Source organism: Neophocaena asiaeorientalis, unplaced genomic scaffold (assembly GCF_003031525.2).
Source record: "Neophocaena asiaeorientalis asiaeorientalis breed wild unplaced genomic scaffold, Neophocaena_asiaeorientalis_V1.1 scaffold325, whole genome shotgun sequence".
NCBI lineage: Eukaryota > Metazoa > Chordata > Mammalia > Artiodactyla > Phocoenidae > Neophocaena > Neophocaena asiaeorientalis.
Genome location: NW_020172742.1, coordinates 1,846,178 through 1,863,087, shown reverse-complemented (window position 1 = coordinate 1,863,087; position 16,910 = coordinate 1,846,178). Strand labels below are relative to the sequence as shown.

At 38.5% G+C, this 16,910-nt stretch overlaps 1 protein-coding gene across 16 annotated transcripts in view; it reads right to left on the bottom strand.

The window, feature by feature from the left end:
• The window catches only part of SETD5 (SET domain containing 5), an 81,544-nt gene that overhangs the window by 15,089 nt on the left and 49,545 nt on the right, over positions 1-16,910 (bottom strand). For 10 of the 16 annotated variants that reach the window (XM_024740651.1, XM_024740657.1, XM_024740652.1 and 7 more), the window contains 9 exons: positions 16,030-16,178; positions 15,527-15,644; positions 14,300-14,409; positions 13,151-13,403; positions 12,693-12,776; positions 11,674-11,931; positions 10,670-10,990; positions 10,010-10,252; positions 4,697-4,826 (listed from right to left, as the gene is read on the bottom strand). In XM_024740651.1, coding sequence (XP_024596419.1) covers positions 4,697-4,826; positions 10,010-10,252; positions 10,670-10,990; positions 11,674-11,931; positions 12,693-12,776; positions 13,151-13,403; positions 14,300-14,409; positions 15,527-15,644; positions 16,030-16,178 — 1,666 coding nt within the window. The remainder of the gene's footprint in view (positions 1-4,696; positions 4,827-10,009; positions 10,253-10,669; positions 10,991-11,673; positions 11,932-12,692; positions 12,777-13,150; positions 13,404-14,299; positions 14,410-15,526; positions 15,645-16,029; positions 16,179-16,910) is intronic. The other 6 variants (XM_024740649.1, XM_024740659.1, XM_024740661.1 and 3 more) reach the window with 1 other exon arrangement.

Below are 16,910 nucleotides of genomic sequence, written 5' to 3'. Positions count from 1 at the left end.
GTGTGGAGTTCTAACCACTGGACCGCCAAGGAATTCCGTATATTCCTCTTCATTATAGATCTGCCACATTTCTAATTAGGTTTATTCTCCAGTGTTCACTATCTTCTGTTACCACTGTGAACTGGATGTATTTCTCCCTGTGTATTACCTAAATGTTATTGCTAACATGTAAGAAAATGTTTACATATTTTTGTACCCAGCTACCCTATTGATCTCTACCAGTTTTTCAGTTAATTCTCTTGGCTTTTCCAGGTAGAGAAGCATATTATTTGTATACAATGGCAACAAATACATCCTCTTTACCAAAACTTTTATCTCATAGATTTTCTTTTTGGTAATCAGTTTGGGTAACAATTCTAGATGTTGTTATATAAGAATGGTAATACTGGGATAAGTTGATAACCAATTTAAAAGTTTAATCTAACTAGTTTTCACCAGGAAACATAACTGGCAACTGTTTTCAGATAGATGTAAAATAAAAAATCATTCAGTATGTTATTAGATTTATCATTAAATTCACAGTTACTGTGCTATTACTCCCCCTTCTCCATTTGGCTGGCTAATAAATTATATGAATAAAATTTCAAATAGTGAACCAACCACGTTTACATTCCACGGAAAAATTTTATTTCATCATAATATACTATTCTTTTAATATTCTTACAGATTCAAGATTCAGATCAGTGAAATCTAATTCAAAAGTAGTACTGTGCTATTTTTTGGAGGTTAATTTGATAAAGTAGAGTAAAAAATTTAATGCTACTCTATAGTATTCCACCAAAAGTATGTGTAATAGAAGATAAACCACAAATTCTAACATTTCTTTATTTGTTGAAACCCAGGTTGTTTTTATCCTGCATGTGTTTGCAATTATTAATATTTCCATGACTAACACTTCGTATAAAAATTTTGGTCCACACCTATTTCTACAGAACAAGTACCTAGAACAACAACTACCAGGTTAAGGAATGAATTTTTAAAATGCATGACAGGGACTTCCCTGGTTGTGCAGTGGTTAAGAATCCACCTGCCAATGCAGGGGACACAGGTTTGAGCCCTGGTCAGGGAAGATCCCACATGCCGCGGAGCAACTAAACCTGTGCGCCACAACTACTGAGCCTGCGCTCTAGAGCCCGGGAGCCACAACTACTGAGTCCACACGCCTAGAGCCTGTGCTCTGCAACAAGAGAAGCCACCGCAATGAGAAACTGCGCACTGCAAGAGTAGCTCCCACTTGCCGCAACTAGAGAAAAGCCTGTGCACAGCAACAAAGATCCAATGCAGCCAAAAAAAAAAAGTAACCTAAAAAAATAAAATGCATGATAAATCTTACCAAATTGCTAGTAGGGGTATTACTTCCCTGTCATATATATATATATATACACATTTTTTTTTTTGCGGTACGCGGGCCTCTCACTGTTGTAGCCTCTCCCGTTGCGGAGCACAGGCTCCGGATGCGCAGGCTCAGCGGCCATGGCTCATGGGCCCAGCCGCTCCGCGGCATGTGGGATCTTCCCGGACCGGGACACGAACCCGTGTCCCCTGCATCGGCAGGCGGACTCTCAACCGCTGCGCCACCAGGGAAGCCCTTTCCTGTCATTTTTGTTGCAAATCTTTTCTCCCAATATTTTTGTCCTCTATTAATTCAGAGAACTAAGGACATAGAAACATTGTTTATTTAACTTTAATTTAAAAACATGGGGGCTTCCCTGGTGGCGCGGCGGTTGAGAGTCCGCCTGCCGATGCAGGGTTCATGGGTTCGTGAACCGGTCCGGGAAATCCCACATGCGTGGAGCGGCTAGGCCCGTGAGCCATGGCCGCTGAGCCTGCCCGTCCGGAGCCTGTGCTCCGCAACGGGAGAGGCCACAACAGTGAGAGGCCTGCGTACCGCAAAAACAAAAACAAAACCCCAAACACTGAATGCACATAGAATTTACTTTGGCAAAGATCTAAGTCTTTCTCATCCCCCATGCAAGTAAAAATTCCAGAATAATTTACCAAATCTTTCACTTACATAAGGCCTGCTTCTGGCTATTCTGTTCCACATATACATCCATTATTGCACCTGTACTAATTACCAGCTTCTAGATTCATAATAGAAGTTAGTTTTACACTTCTAGGTAAAGTACTTCTTTGTCATTCCTTTGTCAATTTTTTCTTATTTTCACGTTTGCTTTTTATGATAAACTTCCAAGATCATTTAATCAAACCCCCAAACAAACTAGTTTGATGGAAACTATCTGAAGCCAGGAAAGAAACTGACTCATTGTATTTCTTCTTTCCATTAATCAGTATGGGAGTTCCCTTCATTTCCTCAAGACTTAAAAAAATATTTCTCAGTAATGATTTGCTTTACATGTCCCCACCATTATTCCTAGGCAGTTTCTCAGTTCTGTTAAGTTTGGCAATGAAAAATTTTTCTTCATTTTCTTGGTACATAAATGGTATTAATTTTTGCATATCCAGCAGTTTTGTTGAACTCCTGTTAATTTTTTCAAATGATTGTCTAGGCTCTCCTAGATAGATATCCACATCATTTACAAATAATGAACATTATGTCCTCCCCTGCCTGAAGAGTAATACCATTTATTTCCATAAACTTTAGCTTCTGGGAACTTAGAATCTTTAATGTATCCTAGTATATGACTAATTTCTGTAAATGTTCCATAGATGTTCGACAAGAAATCTGTAGATAATGACAATAATAATTCCTATTAAGGGTCTGATATGGTAATTTATGTACCTTAATTTAATCTCATATTACCTCTACAAAGCAGATATTACTATACCCATTTCACAGATGAGGCTCAGAGAGATAACTTTATAACTTGCCCAACATCATATAGTTAGTAAAGGGTAGAGATGGTCTTCAAACTCAGGTCTGTTGGATTCTTTCTACTACACCAATCTGTATCCCTTTTTGTTTTTTTTTCCCTTTCTTAATATTTTCTTGATCTTTTTGAGAGTAAAAAACAAAACCAAAGAAACCAAATAAAAATAATTCCTCAGGATTTACACTAACTTGTAGCAATATACCAAGTCACTCATTTGAGTATTTTTTGCGGTACGTGGGCCTCTCACTGTTGTGGCCTCTCCAGTTGCGGAGCACAGGCTCCGGACACGCAGGCTCAGCGGCCATGGCTCATGGGCCCAGCCGCTCCGCGGCATGTGGGATCTTCCTGGACCGGGGCACGAACCCGTGTCCCCTGCATCAGCAGGCGGACTCGTAACCACTGCGCCACCAGGGAAGCCCTGCTTGGTTGTAATTAAATATTTTCCTGTTTACGTTGTTCCTGAAGGGCAAGGTGTGTCCTCTGAATGTTTCTCACTGCTAGAGACTAGAGAAGTTCAATAAAGGTTGGTGACTAACAGTCCTAATTCCATTCCAACCAGGGCACATAATAACAAAGGCAACTTTCCCTATGAGTCTTTGCCAGTCAGGACATGAATTGCTAATACAGCCTCCCTTTCCCATCCTCAAATACACACACACACACACACACAGACCATACACATACATATGTGTGTATACTAGATAGAAGATTTCAGTTAAGTTATACTCTCACCGTACTGTAAAAGCTGCCAATAAATTGATAATATTGACGGAAATCTTTTACCAGCATTTCTTTATGTTAACCTGGTTTGAGTAAATCTCCCTAATATTTGGTGAAGAGAATAAGATATTTTAAATACATGGTATCATTTATCTTCCAGATGTTCTACACTGGGATCTTATTATCCTGAGGTTACACATGCGATAACTTACAAGGTATAATCCAATCTAGGGATAGAAAAACAAAGTCAATAATTTTAAAAAAATCTGTTTTTAGCAGCCTATGTTCCCCCCAAATACAGTATTACACAAAGTTTTAATATAAAGCAGATATTCCTAGTACAAATCTCTTTATTTAATTCAAGTTCATGTTTACTCAGACAATAAACAGAAACAAAGAAGTGGTTTTTATGAAAATCGGAAATATTACTATGTGACTTTTAGCATCTTATTTATTTTGGTATTTTGTTTTGATTGCATAATATTCACAGAATTGATTTAGAGGTAAATAAACTAAGAGGAATCACACAGAACTTTTCAATTAAAGTAATACTGGCCAAGAGAAACCAGTAATAAGACTATCCCAAAATAAGTTAAGTTGGTATCAAGTCCATACACCAGTGCTTTCAACTGCAATTCAATTAAAACCCCTGCAAGAGTCACTGGAAAACCAGTGGGCCAGATGATTTTACATGACCCTCCAGTTTGAAAACAACCAATTCATAATAATTTCTCATTTACTTCACTCATCCCCTGCCCCTGCAACCAAGTCCCACCCAACTCAATCACCTACGATTTTGACTCTTTCCTGAATAGTGCCCCGCATCTTTCTTGCTTATTTCCCCTCTTATAAATATGGATATAGATTTCCTAAACTTACTACTTTAAATGTATCTAACCTTTTTTTAACCATTTCTGCTGTTATCTGTACACTGTCTAGTTCCTTCTTTGTCGTCCTGGGAATACTGATCCCTGACTTGAGATCTCTCTCTTCCTCTGTAAAGACAGATGTAAAGTAACTATTTAGAGAACAATGCTATTTCTTTTTTTTTGTATCAGACTTTTTAAAGTACTCAGTGAAATTTTTTATGTAGACCCAAAATAATCATTGCTTATGTATTCAGAAAGGTCTGCCACACATACCTGCATTGTCTTTGCAGATACTAGAAGAATTACTATTCTCATTACTTTGGTATAGGTGCTGAGTTCTAGTCTCTTGGGGTACAGATGATGTCTGGGTCATCCCTTCTTCCAAGGCTTGCTTTATCCAGCGCTATAATGGGAAAAGAACCAGGGAATTATCAATAATCATTTAAAACTATTTAGGTCACCTATTTTAAATGCATTAACCAGGTCATTACATATCAACTGGTGAGAGATGCAATACAATGTATTCATTTGGGTCCACAGTCAAGTAGTTTTTGTCTTGTGTTTCAGCATTCTAGGATAGTGCCCCATCAATTCCTTTTATGGGGCATAACTGAGAAAACCTGGATTACACATAATGAAGTCCCACAAAAAAGCCCAAACCAATTAAAAAAAAAAGATTACTATTTAACTTTTCATATTGCTTAGAATGGGATAAATGGGAAAAGATAAGGAAGAAATCTTAGCATTTATTTAAGAGAGACTCTGATCACACAGGATGGAACTAGCACATAAAGTAAGTGCATAGAAGGAAGATAAAAGATCTCTTAAGAGTTGTCTGCCCTGTGTTGGGCATATCTGAATAATCGAAAAGATTCACAAGAAAACTTTGGATGAGGATAAAGAGTTCTTCACTACAAGTACCGAAATGCTTCCAGAAAGTCTACTCTCAGAATATCCTCTGAGTTTTCCCTCCTTGTTAAGTAGTTTGGTTAAATTATGCATGAATAATACAAATCATCACCTGAATAAATGACCTTCTGCAGAAATCAAAAAGGCAAAAAAAAGTAAAAAAGAGCTCTCTAATCAGTCATTTTTTGTTGTGAATAACGGAATCTAAAATGATGGAAATAGATTTTTGTCAGAAAGTAAGTCTGCAGAGATTAGCGTAATAAGATTATGCATCCTGTGGAAGAGAAAATTTCTTACCTGTAATTGTGTTCTCTTAAGATACACAGTTGTAGGTTGCTCACCACTTTGTGGCTCTCTTGCCCTGACATAAGACAGATCGAATTTTGATAAACATCAATTTCTGAGTCAGACCCTATCCCAAATAGGAAGAGCAAAGGTGATTATAACTTTACACCTTTAGAAAACCAATATTACAGGTAAGTAAATATTCTCTTTACCAAAGAGAGAAATTCTAATAGATTTACCCTCTTAGAAACTTAGGAAATAATGTGAGGAAACCAGACCATGTGGTCTGCCAAATGAAAGCAAGAATAAAATTATGAACATGAGGGGGTAAAGAGTGAGTAAGTACCTAAGAAAGACAGCTCATCATCTATTGAATCACATCAGCATTTTAGGATTTGATCAGGTCTCTGAAAAGCCCAAACAAGACCAAAAATGAACTAACTCTCCTACATACAGAATACTGATATAAAGATGAAAACTGTCAGAACCATAGCTCCTTACAAAGAAGAGACCTCAGAGGTTATCTTGTCTTAATGCACTCATTATACAGATGGGGAAAATAAGGCCAGGAGGCCAAAAAGAGTAAAAATCCTTTGTTATAGATACCTTATTACATACAAGTTTTTCATCAGAGCAGATGACAGGACTCATTTGGGGTCACTGTGCTTTCTTCCTAGAGAAGTCAATTTCTTATATTTCCAGTGTCAAATAGATGCACCCATTTTATTCTAAAATAACAAGTGAAGTAAAAGAACTTACACTCTGGATCTGATGACTACAAAAAGGGAAAGTAAAACCAGGACAAGGTCATTCTAAGGAATACGATGCTGCTTTGGTTAGCTTAAGGTCGAACACAGCAACATGATCAAACCCATTCCTCCCTGGCCCTATATGTATGTCTACACAATATTTCAGGGCCTGTAAAGAAGGAACATGAACAGCTATTTGTATCTAACAAATCCCAATCACCCCTACAGATAATAAATTAACTTTAGACAACCCCTCTCCCCAAGTTCTAGCTACAGTTATTAAGGTCAAAAGAACATTTCTCCCTTCCCTGAAAGTCTGTGTTGAAGAGATTTTTAGGAAGCTCAGAGATGGGCAACAGAAATGTCTTAAAGGGTCTCATTACGATGGGGAAAGAGAAAGGAATTAATTTGGGTTTTAGGGTCCAAAGACCTGGATTGAAACTTGGCTGTGTCTCTTACTAGACGCCTAACTCTGGGCCAGTTACTGAACGCTTCTGAGCCAAAGCTTCTGGATCTGTAAATTGGAGCAATAATCCCAGCCTCAGGGTTATCATGAATGGTGAGACAGTGTGTGTGAAGAAAGCTTGTAGCACAGTACTGGGCACACATGTTCAGTGAGGACTAGTTCAACTGAATTTCAGTGCTATGTACAGAGATATACAGATTAACAACACTCCAGTGCACATCATGAAATATCAATGCAAAACACAGTGTTTCATTTTCAGCCTGAACGGGAAACCAAATGCCCACACATATTATGCCTACAAGGTAAGTTTAGAGATTTAGAGAGAGCAAGGAGGGATACTACCGAAAGGCTTCTTAGCCAGTCATAAATGCTTCCATTCTAAAATAACAAGTGAAGTAAAATCCAACAAAAGACATGCTATAACATGCTAGTTAAGAACTGTGAATCGATTTAATATAGAAACTACAGAGACATCATAAAACATTCTGCCAAATACTCTAAGAATCTGGGTGCAAATATACCCATGCAGCTTTTTACTGTTTTAAACTTATGAAGCTTTTACCTCCTTTAATCAGAAATGAAAGAGTAAGCCTATTAAGAATGTACACTGTTCTAACTAATCCCATGGAGGATGGTTGTCTTCATCTGTTTAAATTATATTCTTCTCTGAGGGATTTTCAGAAATTTATTACAATTTTGTTTTATCATGGAAATCTTCTTAGGTCCTGTACTATATGAGTACTTTCTAACCAATCTAAAAAATCTTCTCCTTCCCCATCTAGGATAAAGCTGAGTTCAATTTCTATAAGGCCCAATTTCATTAATTTTGTCCCATAAAAAGTTACAGTCTTGTTGTGTAATATAATCTTGATACACTAACAGCAACTATTAAATCTGTGATTAAAACTTAATTTTAAAAGACCCAATTTAAGTAAGATAATTTGATATATAAGTCAGCATACATAGCCTTGGTCTTCCCAAAGACCAATGACACAAATAGATAAAAGTGCCTGAGCAGAGCCTGTATAAAACAAGACTAAGGATGGTCAGATACATGTGGAGAATGTAACACAGACATGAGTTAAGTATTTCTAACTGTTGCCAATGGAGACACAAAGATGAGATACAGATATAAGTCCTAAACCATAACCAGGTAAAAAGAGCTCTAAGAAATGGATTTTCTATCAGATTTGAAGTCATATTTCTACAGGTTTTCGACTTTCACAGAACTCTGCTACTTGGAAAAAAGCAAGATGGGAATAGAAAGATTATAACCCAGCATCACAATGATCAAGGCAGTATTTTAAGAGGCTAGTCCATACTATTTACAATTCAGACTTCACTATTACTCTGTATTAATAATTGTTCACCCTTCTTAAAGGACCAAAATAAGAAATTCTATTATCTGACTTGGTAAGATGCTTCAGTAATTAACATCCTAGGAAATCTAGTACTGTGTCTAGCCAAAGACAGAACAAAAGGAAAAAGTCTATTTCATATATATATTAAGCCATCTCTTGACTTGTTCCTCCAAACTAAAGACCATATTTACAGCTTCTCTAATTGTTCAATACTACTCTGAAAATGTAGTTAAAGATTCTGAGCTGTTACTCTTAATGAGGGACTGAGCTAAATGTAACAGGAAGATTAGTTTCGCATGCCATACCACAGTTAATGCCCTTCTCCAATTATTACAGAATTAGGCTAATCATAATGGTCATTAAATGGCAAATACTTTTTTTCCTTCTCAGGTAATTTCTAAGATCCAGGATAAGTAACTTGGTATAATAAAAGATCCCCAGAGACCCAACTTTCCTTTATCACTTAGGCAAATTTCTAGTCTTATTTTCTTCTTAAGAAAGTTGTCACTGTTTTCACTTCTGACACCTGAAAGTTATGTTAGTCCATCATCCACAAACACTTCTGGCAAAGATCTCATAGTCAAATTTCTCTTTAGGAGTTGTTGTACTTGGTAATTTCCCCTAAATAAACCAGTAAGTGACTCAAACACTTAGGTAAGATTAGGAAAAGACTTTCTTCAGTGTATGCTGCTCATTCAGTGGTAGTACCCTTCCTTTGTGTGCAGATCCCTGCTGCCCTCCTCCCCTCCATATCCCACACCACTTTGGCTCATCTTTTATGCCCCCTCCCCCCAAGAAATAGTATCTGCTCTTTGGGAAAAGAGAAAAGCTTTAAGTTTGGAGGAGTCAGGGAAGACCTGCCTGGAGTTGGAGACTTCATCACATCAAATAATCTATATGCAGCATCCTCATGTACGTGATGCCAGTGGAGGAGGGCAATGGCAGACACTGAGGAAGGCAGCCTGAATCCAGATCTGAGGATAAGAGAAAAGGGTGTTCCAGGGAACAGACTCTACCTCAAAAGAAGACCAAATGAAAGGGTGTCCTATACTTCTAGAAACACGAAAATGACATTATAGGTCTGAGGGAGTGATCTATTCTTGAGAGACACCTTTGGAAAATATGCAGGGCTTCTGGGAACTAAGAAAGAGCATTCCAAAAACAAACAGCCATCAAATACTACTGTCACTAGATCCAAAAACAATATATAACTAGAGAAGAGCGAGAGAGAGGCAGAGAGAGAGAGAGAGAGAGAGAGAGAGAGAGAGAGAGAGAAATTTTATAGTGGGTTCCATAATCACTAGGGAATAAACAGTCCAACTTGTCATTTGATCAAGGAAAAGGAATTATGTCAATTGTAAACAGGACTTTTCCTCTACTCTCAGTCAAATGATAACAGTGACTGAATTAACGCAAAACACAATTCAATCATTCTTTAACTTGTGCAACAGTGCTCTAGAGTACCTGGGGCCCAATCTCACACAATAATCACAAATGGACATGTTAACCAATATCACAGGAGCACACACAGAACACCCCTCCCTACCCAGTCACCAACTGCTATGTGCTCTCAACTCAGTAACCTCAAGGGCTCTCAGAAAAGACAACAGTGAATACTCACAAACTGAGCACCAAAAATGTAGTATACATCCCACCTTAGTCTCACTGACTCTTGATGCATCAGTATTTGTGGTTGAACAACTAACTCATTATAAACTCATATGGGCAGAGTGTGGCTATCTAGAGAACGTGTTAGATATGTCACCAGTACTGGAATCCTAGCTTAAAAGAAAAAACTGCGTAAACACAGACATACCTTTTTACAGGAGCTGAACATGCCATCAGGCAGAAGCGGCCTTCGACGCCTCTCAGGGATAAAGGGTGAGCCAAAGCGAATGTAGTGTTTGGGGGTGGTGCAAATTAACGGGGAATGGATAAGACCGGGTAACATGTTCAGGGTCGTTGCCAGTACAGTTGGGTCCGTGGTGATACGTAAAGGGCACTCAACAGGGCACTCTTGCTTCTCTGCTTTGTCATTCAACCACTCTGTAACTAGATACTAAGTTAAAAAAGAGACCATCAGTTGATGCTGCAGATGCAAAAGCCAGAGGAAGCAGTGTAGCTCACAAACACAAACCTCATCTAGAAACTAGACAGAGGTAGATATAGCAGCTGCAGAGAGTATGAATCGCACATTCAGAGCACAAGGGTATCTTCTTTCACCCTCTCCATGAGCACTATGGAAGGAATGATTTCAGCTCAGCAATTTAAACTCTGCCTAAAAATTATGCGAACAAAAGTAAGGCAGCAGGAAAACCTCAGCCCTATGTGTCTAAGCATTTTATCTAAAACTTTCAATCTAATAATTCTTAGATTATTTTTTTTCTTTCCCCCCCTGGGGATTACAGGTCCTTTCACTTTACTAAGCTACAGCTTTCGGCACACTACACTTAACGAAGATGTACTTGTAACTTACCTTTTTGGTTTTGGGGTATTTAGATGCAGCACGGTTGACATGGGATCCAGTAACTGACACCACAGTTGGGTCAGACCCTGTTAATTGCCTGTTTTCTCCTGAACTGTCTACATTTCCAGCTTCAGTAGGAGTTACTGAGCTGTTATTTCCCCCCTCTTCCAAGGCAGCTTGTGATAACTCTGCCTGCTGTGCAATGGCCTGCTTCTGACGCTTTAGTCTTTGGGCTGAACTGGTCCGGTACCGAGAAATTCGACTCTTCGGTCGGGGCCTAGAAGGCTTTGCTGGAGGTGGTTTGGGGACTGGTTTTTCGGCAGCAACATCCTATAACAATAGCAAAGTTAACTGCTTACCAGAAATTTCTTATCAGCAAACATTCTATCCAGTTTCCTATTCATTTTAAGCACTCTGAATGTTTACTGGTGAAAAAAGTGAGCATTTAAAAACAATAATTTCAAATGTAATTCTTGTAAAATTTATACATTTAAATCAGCTAAAAAGGCTACAGGAAGATGTCTCAGTTATTTCTTTTTCTAATAAGTATTTATAAAATAGGTCTAAAGTCAGCTGAAAGTAGCCACCTAATTTTAGGTTCTTAGCAGGGAAGGTAATTCTTCCTTTGTCTCTTTCCCCAGATACTAAGGTTTTAGCTTAAGGCTTAGAATCTATGGCTAAGGTAGGAAAAGGAACGAAGAGTTAATTCTGAGAATCCTATGAAAGGTCAGGTACATGACAGTGCTACACAGCCAAAGAGAAACCACATGATTTTTATGAGCTCACCACCAACAATATCTGGCAGAAATTGTAGAAAGTCCCATTCTAGTCTGAGAGTATCTAGTCATTCAAATTCTGTCTCCTTGAATCCCACGAATCAGCTGACTGCAAAGAGTCTTACTTACTGCGAAATAAGGCAAAGCTGAAAATGCTGACATTAACCATTCCAAAAGCTAGGTAACTGATATTAGCAAAAGAAAGACCGACTAAGACCTGGAGGCTTTTCATCTTACCCCTGCTTGGGAAGACCTCCGGGTGTTCACTCCAACACTCTGTGGGTTGCTTGGGATGGCAATGTTTGAAGCAGGGTTGCTAACTTCAGATTCAGGGGCTTCAGTTTTTGTCTCCTCTCCCACAGGAGTCTCTGAGGTGGTGGTAGTAATCTCTATGTCAGAGTTGCTCTGTTCCAAGGGCTGATCCCGCCGCTTCTTTCTTTTTTCTAAGTTTTCAAAAGCATGCATGATGGCTTCAACCTTCCTATCTTCCCGGGTCTAGAAAGAAATAACATTAGCATAGAAGGAAGCCTCAACCAGGAGAAGGGAACAGCTTTTCAGAAGTATTATTAATGGAAATTGATAGACATTTATGAAAAATACTAATAAGATAATATATATATCTTTGAGAACATAAGATAAAAACTAAACATTTTTCATCTTAAATGTTGCAAAGAGTTGTAAAGAAAGGCAAGGTCAAACCCAAGCTTTTCAAAAAGGGTCAGCTATTTTGAAACTTTTTAATACAAAAGAAAAATAGCCATCAAAACCAATTTTTCTCTGTATTTTCAGAGTTCAAAAAAAAAAAAAGTCAAGCAGATTTTCTTAAACAGCTTCTCAGGGACAGAAATAAACATGACTGATTTCAGCCATAAAGCAGAATTTTTGAATCCATATGACTGAATGTTTTGTTTGTTTTTTAAATGTCAAAATTCACACAAACAAACTTAGGAAATTCCTAAGTTAGAGTAAGTAGCCTAAGGATATTTTGTTCCATTAAGACAGTTTTTTGGAAATCAAACCGTTAGTAAGAAACCTCTTAAAACCATCATCTGGTAACAGTCACTAGAGAACTACGTGTATCTGTGTAAAAAATCATAATAAAATCTACTTTATAGAAAAAGCCCACACTGTGACCTAGAGGTGATGGCATAGTAACTTACTGAAGAAATGAGATGATGTAAATTCAGAAGACAAGGGTTTACATGCTATAGGTAACATGAGTCAGCAGGAACAAAAAGACATTAGAAGGTACTCACCCTCTTGCTATGAGCTGAGTTCTCCTGGTCATCTGTAATCTCTTCTTTCTCTTCTTCCGCTTTTTCTTCTGGATTGTCTATTGCCTTTAAGACAGAGTAAATACTCAGCTGTATTCTTAAGCTCTAAGAAAACTCAATCCCTGTTTTTTGGCTCGTAGCTTAAAACTCTCTAGAAACAATTTCTAGTGCTTTATAGTGTTACTCATGTGGGGCTACATAGTAAACACAGATGATAAATCTCATTCACTGGACTGAAACCTGATAAGTATCTGAAAGGATGTTCTTCACATTGTAAAAAATAATAAAAAGATAATGAATGAAAGCACACCCACCTTGATATGAAGGTTATTAAGTGTTAATATAGATTCCCTACATAAAACAACATGTGGCAACCTGGGATCCTCTTCATCTGAAGAGGATCAACACCAAAGCAACAGCCTCTGACCAGGGGAGATTACCTCATGGTCACTGGATACAATTACTTTCTCAGGAATTTGCTCTGGCTGCTGGCTGTTTTCCTCTTCTGGAGCCTCATTCTGCTGCTCCATCTCTAGCTCTTTCCGTCGTGCTTTTCTACGTCTTGTCTCTGCTCCGATGGTGGGCAGGCTTGGAGGAGGTGGAAGTGGCGGTTCTGCAGCACTGGGATTCCTCTTCTGTATAGGGCAATTCCGGTTCCCCTTGTGACATGCACAGTCCACTTTATAATTACTGCTCCAAAGAAACAATCAAAAGTGCCTGTTTCAGTACCCCTGAATATCAGTTATATTACCCATTCATTCTCTTGAAATATCAGTATAGTAATTTACTCTAGCTTCATCTTTGAACAAGGTAAATAGTCATTAAGAAAGTCCGATAAATACTTTCAACATTCTGTGTTTCTCTATATAACCCCAACGCTTCCCCTATATATGGTCAGTGGAAAGGAAATGAAGTCCCCACTAAATTCAATTCTCCCAACTGTCTACGCTATTTAGTGAATCAGTGACAGACTCTGCAGTGGCCGTACCCTCCTCCATGTCCTCACTTTTATATACTGATTCCCTACTTATTATTAATACCTTTTCTTCTTGCACCTGTGCCCAAACATCAATTGCCACATAACCCCTGTTTGCCTGAAAGGACCAAGGGAGAAAAGCATCCATTTTACAAAACCCATCACATAATCACCTATGATTTGCCATCTGTTTTTCTGCATTGCCATATACAGCTACATTACACGGCTTGAGTGGATGGAGCAAAGCTTTAAATTATCATTCTATATGATCCCTGGTACAAGTGCTGTGTGCATAACAATAAATGCTACTACAATTTCTACGAGTGTTTCATACATACACTTTTTGTTATGCTTGCTACATAGAGGCAGAGGCCAAAACACCCTTGGTTAGAAGACTGGTAAGCAGTATCACACTATGTAGCTGTGTCTTAAAAAAACACCCTCAGTCTGTCTTTCCCTCCACAATTTCTAGGCAGAAAATGCATTACTCATGGAAATATTAGGTTTAAAAAAAAAAAAAGAAGCAAATGGCAAGGCACAAAAGCAGACTGAACAGAATAGCTTAATCTGTAAGACAAGCAATTCATGTTAGGAAAGGTTGTGGAAATCTTACCAGTTACTGTACTCATAGTCAAATGCTATGGTGACCTCAGCATCCTTGGTGATGGCAGACACAGCATAGATACAGAGGTGAATCATCCCATCTGCAATCATGTGTCGCACCTGTGTGAACAAGGCTTACGGTTATGATTTATCAAAAAGACCAGGAACTCTCCGTAAGAGGGAAAAAACCCTTTACCAAAATGATATCTCCTCACTTAGAGTTAATGGTAGTCTGTCATTTAACTCCATCATTTCATTTGAAACTCTCATACAGTAATTGAAAATTTATGATACTTCTTGAAATAAATGAAGAAATCTTGAGATGTTAGCAATCAGGGTCTGCTCTACATCTTTTTTTTTTTTTTTTTTTTTTTTTTTTTTTTTAAATAAATCTATGTATTTATATTTATTTTGGGCTGCATTAGGTCCTCGTTTCTGCACGCGGGCTTTCTCTAGTTGTGGCAAGCGGGGGCCACTCTTTGTTGCGGTGCATGGGCCTTTCACTGCAGTTACTTCTCTTGTTGCAGAGCGCGGGCTCTAGGCACGCAGGCTTCAGTAGTTGTGGCACAAGGGCTCAGTAATTGTAGCTCGTGGGCTCTAGAGTGCAGGCTCAGTAGTTATGGCACACGGGCTTAGTTGCTCCGCGACACGTGGGATCTTCCCAGACCAGGGCTTGAACCCGTATCCCCTGCAATGGCAGGCAGATTCTTAACCACTGTGCCACCAGGAAGCCCCTGCTCTACATCTTAAAGCTGTTTTCAGTTGCACCAGAAAATTAAAATTCCTTAAAAGAAAAGCTCTGTGGATTTTCTTGCTGCATTTGATGTGGTTGCACTCATTATGCACCAAATACTGAACTTTAGAAATGTCTAGAATCTCTCTCACAATCCTATTAGCTAAAATCTAAAAAACTGCAACCACACACTTTCGTTTTGGCCCAATAATAAAATCTTTTATACGGCAATTCTTTAATATAACGTCACTGACTTCTTATCCAGTCTCTCTTTCTCTTTAGCAAATGCTAACATGCTTTTGCCCATTTCTGCCTTCTCTAAAGAAAATCCATTCCTTGCCCCCATCCTGTGAGAATAGATGCATTATTACTTTTGTTTTTCATCTCTTAGATCATAACCATTATCTACAGACCTTAATCTGGGTGAAGTTTTCAGACTGCTTCTTCAGTTGACTTGTCCTTTTGGTGGTTCCATTCAAAGAGAAATTGCTACAGAAATCTTACCTCTGCATTTGGTGTACATGATCTTCTGATGAACCGAGCATCATTACCGAAAGTACGTGCATCCACACACATCTCTACACCATTGAATTTTGAGTAGAAGAGCACAAAGGGGTATGGTCTAGGGATATAATTAAAATTCCTGTAATTCTCAATACAAATAAAAAGGCCACCCCATGATTTCAAATATGAAGCATATGCTGACAGAAGAAGCAGTAGTCCTTTGCAACGCCTACACTTGGAAAACATCACATGCTTGTCTGCTTCTGATTAAAGAATAAGCACAAAGCAAGGAATGCTTTGCTTGGAAAGGAGTCATCACCACTTTATACGTTAAACAATTTGCAGGTTTACTTGCACTTCTCTACAAATAGCAGAGAGGGGTGAGCTTATCTGAGCTGTAATCTTTTCCCCCAAAAGCATCCCATCAACCAGGATGGTTTTTATAGCCATATGCTCAGCCAGGCCTACTTCAGCCCTTACTACTCAATGAATGATGCTCTTACTTTTTGAAGAAATGTCCATTGACCTCAAATTGCTGCCGTAACATGACTTTGCCTCGATACTCTATTATAAGAGTGTCCAAAGCCAAATCTCTTGCAGCCCTCAGGATCTTCCGGTGCTTCTGAACACGAGTGACTCTTCCCAACTGTAGCTAAATAAAATCAGAATATTAACATTAGATAATATCAACAGCAGCTTAGCAGACATTTAAAATATTTCTTAATTGAGGAAAAGGCACCAATATTTTTAGGTTTTATTTGTATATGTTACTTAGCTTGATGATCAGACATTTTAAAATATGATAAAACCTTAGTATTTCTAGGAAACAGGCTCCATCTAGTGAACCTGCCACCCCCCCAATCCTCAAAGACAAAAAGAAAAAAAAATCTAAGAAAAATATATGATTAAAATTTTAGTGGCTCTATGTTTAATGTAAGAGTTTAGGTTTAGGTTTCTATTAATCTTAATAACTCCTACTGAGACTGTATAAAATTTCCTACCCTAATTTATCTATTTTTAATTAATAAAGATACGTAGTTTAAAAACATGTATCCAAACAGTTTCCAGTTACTGTAACTTGCTTTTAGTTAAAGATGCTCAATAGCTGGCTAATTTGTTATTCTAAGGCCATTTGAAAGAAACAGTAATTCCAAAATATGTCCTTTTCCTGGGTTCTTAAAATCTCAACTACTGGGCTTCTCTGGTGGTGCAGTGGCTGAGAGTCCACCTGCCGGTGCAGGGGACACAAGTTCGTGCCCTGGTCCGGGAAGGTCCCACATGCCGTGGAGCGGCTGGGTCCGTGAGCCATGGCCGCTGAGCCTGCGCGTCCAGAGCCTATGCTCCGCAATGGGAGAGGCCACAGCAGTGAGAGGCCCGCGTACCG